The sequence below is a fragment of the Nomascus leucogenys genome, chromosome 1a (assembly GCF_006542625.1).
Source record: "Nomascus leucogenys isolate Asia chromosome 1a, Asia_NLE_v1, whole genome shotgun sequence".
NCBI lineage: Eukaryota > Metazoa > Chordata > Mammalia > Primates > Hylobatidae > Nomascus > Nomascus leucogenys.
The window spans coordinates 75,129,841-75,135,187 of record NC_044381.1 but is presented as its reverse complement, the minus strand read 5'-3'; the positions used below and the strand labels follow the sequence as shown (position 1 = coordinate 75,135,187).

Below are 5,347 nucleotides of genomic sequence, written 5' to 3'. Positions count from 1 at the left end.
CCAGCTTTTTTTCCTAAAGAGGCTAGTCATATCTCATCAGTGGTTACAAAGTATCCTTACAATTGAACCTACATTTGTTAATCCTGTTTAGTGTGTATGAAAATCACTTGGTGGCTCATGCCTGTAATCCCAGGACTTTGGGAGGCTGAGGCGGGCAGATCACAAGGTCAGGAGTTCGAGACCAGCCTGGCTAATATAGTGAACCCCATTTCTACTAAAAATGCAAACATTAGTCAGGCGTGGTGGCAGGTGCCTGTAGTCCCAGCTACTTGGGAGGCTGAGGCAGGAGAATCTCTTCAACCCGTGAGGCAGAGGTTGCAGTGAGTCGAGATCATGTCACTGCACTTCAGCCTGAGCGACAGAGCAAGACTCATCTCAAAAAAAGAAAATCATGTCACTTGATGTTCTTTCATAAGAGTTGAAGAGCTAGGTATATCTGCCTATGTTATGGCATCTATAGTAGCTTAGCTGCTTATATTTAGGACTCTTTAGAACCAGTGTCTTTCAAAGAGGGTTTTAACTATGCTGGTGTAAATTTTAAGAATAGATACATTCAAAGAAGAATTCAAGATTCATGTGACATTCATACTTTGGAACTTTGGGAAAGTATAGGAATGACAATAGATTGGCTTAGGGATAGTCAATTTACCTGTCTGTAAATGGATCCAATTTAGTATTGCTCCTGTATTTTTCTAAGATCAACACTTGTGTCATTCACAGTTAAATATATGAGTTGTGGCCAGGCCCGGTGGCTCATGCCTGTAATTTCAGCATTTTAGGAGGCTGAGGTGGGGAGATTGCTCAAGTCCAGGAGTTCAAGACCAGCCTGGGCAACATAGCGAGATGCCGTCTCTACAAAAAATTTTTAAAAGTTAGCCAAGCATGGTGGTGCTTGCCTGTGGTCCCAGCTACTCGGGAGGCTGAGGTGGGAGGATTGCTTGAGCCATATGCTCTAATATATTTTAAAATACATATTTTAAATATATTTTGAGTGGTAAAATATAGCAGATAATGTTACATAAAAGAAGGCATGGTAATGACATATGACATTACTGGTTTTGAGTTGTTTGTGTAGTAGTTAGCTATTAATATTCAGGTATAATGATTTGCTATTTAAACTACACAAATGCTCAAAGTCCAGCAATACCCTGCACCCAAATTCAGTGGCTGGATTACCTTCTTAGGAAAGCACAACACTTGAATGGAGTGACACTGGCGTGAGTCCACTAGAGGGTGTGTATACGTGGCCTGAGTTCAAATTGTTCCTGCTGTGAGTACTGCTTTTCAGTTTCAAGTCATTCTTCTCGGCCACAGTACTGTTTATTCCACTTAGTAACAGTTCTGTTTACAGAGCACTTTCACATAAATTCTGATTTTTAACATGAAAGCTGTCTGATGTTGGATTTTTATTTTAATCTTTAGAGATCAAGACTTTTTTTAGTGACAGAATAGGGACTTTATTGATCCTTAAATCCACCCCTCACCACAATAAAGGAAAAAAGCAAAAACATCCTTGACTCATGTATTGAAGGGTCTTTTTTGAGAAGGGTCAGTTTTTGAAAAATTATCCAAAACTGAAACATCTGTCATCTGTATTGCATCTAAAGATTAACAGTGACTGAAGACCACCAGTTATTTCATATGAAAGTGGGAAACCGTATCAGTTATTTGTCCACTAAGTTGGTGGATGCTTTTTGTATAAAAGCCCAGGAGAATATGATCTGTAAATTCGAGTTGAGTGATGAAGATGGGGATTTCAGTTAATCTACAGTCTTGGAATTAATTCTGCAGCATTTTAACCAGGGAATTTTTTCAGTAGTCGTAAATCTATATTTTAATATTGAGTAAATGTCCTCATTTACCCCCAATTTTGTAAAGCAGATATTAACCAAACTTCAATAGTTATAAGACAAAAATTTAATGAAAATTGGACAGTATGTATAATCCAGGGCTAAATAGTTACATTGGACTGGAGTAGAAATTTAAAATACAATAGATGCTGGAGTAAATGTTACATATTATCATCATCTGATTCATCTTCTTCCTTCAGAGATTCCTGTTAAGAGAAAACAGGTGTTTAAAATTGATTTTTAAAATTGTTATATCCCACACCTGTGGGCAAGTTAAGCTACAACAACCTGAATTAAGTGGTTAAATTCCTTTACTTGTAATCGAATGAACAGTTTTAGAATAAGATACCCAAGCAAAGTTAAGCAAATGTTGCTCTAACATGCAATGACTGTATCTTTGATAGAATATATACTTAAGAGACCTGGTGCAGTGGCTCATGCCTGTAATCCCAGCACTTTGGGAGGCCAAAAGTCAGATCACCTGAGGTCAAGAGTTTGAAACTAGCCTGGTGAAAACCCGTCTCTGTATTATTGGTGAAGCCAAAAATACAAAAAGTAGCCAGGTGTGGTGGCATGCTCCTGTAATCCCAGCTACTTGGGAGGCGGAGGCAGGAGGACCAGTTGAACCCTGGAGGCAGAGGTTGCAGTGAGCAGAGGTGGTGCCACTGCCTTCCAGCCTGGGTGACAGAGCAAGACTCCGTCTCAAAAAAAAGAAGAACAAATATTTAAAGTATTAAAAGTCCTAAAAAACTCTTTGCAATCTAAAACTCCCAAGTTGTTTTTTGGAATCAAAGCAACTTTACCCACTAGAGATAACCTAGAAAATTTCTATCCTTAGTTCAACTGAACTATCAGTGTTATTTAATAGAAACCACCTCAGTTTATTTATATTATTCAACACATAATTTTGATTAGAGAATTTTTTTTTTTTTTTAAATTAGGGATGGGGGTCTTGCTATGCTGCTCAGGCTGGTCTCCAACTCCTGGGCTAAGTGATTCCCTGACTGTACCTGGCCAAGAGAAGTTTTTGTGCTGTGGCTTACCTTAGCATATTTCTCTGCTTCTTCCCGTATATCTTTTGGAACAATTTCATGTCTTCCATTAGTTACTGTAAATTAAGCCACATGTGTAAATGAATTTTAAATTGAGTACCATATTGTAACTTGCAGTATACTATAGGATCTACCCAATCCACATACCTGACTCACCTAAGGTTGCAAAGTGTACTATGAGTAATACTCAAATATTTTTGTGTGCTGCTTCTACATGAGATTATATGTGCCTACATATTAAGTTCTTATGGAAATAAAAGTAAATTATGCTATAATTTATAAATCCTGAGCATTAATTTATAGCATAATATCTTAAAACCATGAAATGGATGTTTCAAAAAATAACCTGTTCACAACCTAATTATTAAGCAGAACTTTCCCTTCATTAGACAACCCAGTAAATTTGTTTTAGCTTTCATTATATTAGAAAGGACACTCAGTTGTAAATTAGCTGTGGTACAGATTATTCCTAAGGCAAATAAATGTACAAAAATAACTTACATTCACCAACCCAGCTGAGTTCTAGTTCAAAAGCTTTATCCTTAACTTCATCATGTACTATGTAAATTCTAGGATAGAAAAGGGAAAGGTAAGATTTTGGTAGCCTCCAAACATTGTAGTTCACAGACCCATAGTACAAATTAGAATGTCCATCCATAATAAAAGTATCTATAAAATTACACAGACACATTCTACATAGTATTTAACATTAGAGAAGACAAATTACACAGGAACTGAAATAAAATGAAACATCTACTCTCCTGACAAATGTTGAATATACCTAATCAACCAAAGTTCAGTTTATTTTTGCACATTGCTTTAGAGATATAACTTGGCTGGGCACAGTGGCTCACACCTGTAATCCCAACACTTTGGGAGACCAAGGCGGATGGATCACTTGAGGTCAGGAGTTCGAGACTAGCCTGGCCAACATGGTGAAACCCTGTTTCTACTAAAAAACAAAAAGCAGCCTGTAATCCCAGCTACTCAGGAGGCTAAGGCAGGAGAATTACTTGAACCCGAGAGGCAGGGGTTGCAGTGAGCCAAGATCACACTACTGCACTCCATCCTGCACTACAGTAGAGCGAGACTCCGTCTCAGAAAAAAAAAAAAGATACTAACTATAAAAGATAACTCATAAAGAACACGGATTCACTAGGAAGAGGCGTCATTAACTGTGCCCTTTTAGAATATTTTTTGTCCATTAATTTAAATATTTTTAAAACCAACTAATTGGCTGGGCACGGTGGCTCGTGCCTGTAATCCTAGCACTTTGGGGAGGGAGAGGCGGGTGGATCATGAGGTCAGGAGATCGAGACCATCCTGGCCAACATGGTGAACCCACATCTCTACTAAAAATACAAAAATTAGCCAGGTGTGGTGGCATAGGCCTGTAGTCCCAGCTACTCGGGAAACTGAGGCAGGAGAATCGCTTGAACCCAGGAGGTGGAGGCTGCAGTGAGCCAAGATCACATCACTGCACTCCAGCCTGGGCAACAGAGTGAGACTGTTTCAAAAAAATAAAACTAATTTATGTGCTTGCAATTATTAGTGGTCTCTTCAACCTACTTGGCAGTAGTCTTTTTAAGCTCCTTGTCCATTTTATAATGGCATATATGCCACATAACCTGGACTTCACATTGTAGTACTTTACAAATTACAGCAAAGAAGGAGGCACTGTCATGCAACGTATTAAAGTAACATAAAAAGTATCAAGAGGCCGGGTGCAGCGGTTCACATCTGTAATCCCAGCACTTTGGGAGGCCAAGGTGGGTGGATCACAAGGTCAGGAGTTCAAGACCAGCCTGACCAAGATGGTAAAGCCTGTCTCTACTAAAAATACAAAAATTAGCCAGGTGTGGTGGTGGGCGCCTGTAATCCCAGCTACTTGAGAGGCTGATGCAGGAGAATTGCTTGAACGCCGGAGGTGAAGATTGCAGTGAGCCAAGATCGTGCCACTGCCCTCCAGCCTGGATGACGGAGCAAGACTCCATCTCAAAAAAAAAAAAAAAAAAAGTATCAAGTACAGTAGCAGAGTATAGCTTTATCTAATACTGTGCACTGAGTTACATATCTTACTTTTTGGAGGGTCTTCTAAAACCTTGCTATAATATGAGAGGATCTTGATTTTCTAGAACTAAGTAAAAGATAACATGCTGCTCCATTTTCTTAAATGATGAAGGGATGGCTTTCCTAACATGGAACACTTAACAGATGACTACCATTATACCTAAATATAAAAGATGGTAAGAACTGATTTCCAGAAGCACTTCAAAGGATTGGTTCAGTGAAGGAAACAGAGTATATCATGATAAAATACTATATAATTCAAGGAAGATATCTGACTTCCTTTCTTAGCAGCTCTGCTGTATGTTGGTTCCTAGTGTTGCCGTTATTAACTGACAATCACAGAATGGCTTCTGCTTGCTTCACAACTGAAACTAT

At 38.7% G+C, this 5,347-nt stretch overlaps 1 protein-coding gene across 1 annotated transcript in view; it reads right to left on the bottom strand.

Annotated features, from left to right (window-relative positions):
• Window positions 1-1,897: 1,897 nt before the first annotated feature.
• Window positions 1,898-5,347, bottom strand: part of PSMA3 (proteasome 20S subunit alpha 3) — a 28,622-nt gene continuing 25,172 nt past the window's right edge. Inside the window, exons 9-11 of the mRNA XM_003267735.4 lie at window positions 3,404-3,471; window positions 2,894-2,958; window positions 1,898-2,056 (exon numbers count right to left, since the gene is read on the bottom strand). Of these exons, the coding sequence (XP_003267783.1) occupies window positions 2,012-2,056; window positions 2,894-2,958; window positions 3,404-3,471 (178 nt within the window). The 3' untranslated portion in view covers window positions 1,898-2,011. The remainder of the gene's footprint in view (window positions 2,057-2,893; window positions 2,959-3,403; window positions 3,472-5,347) is intronic.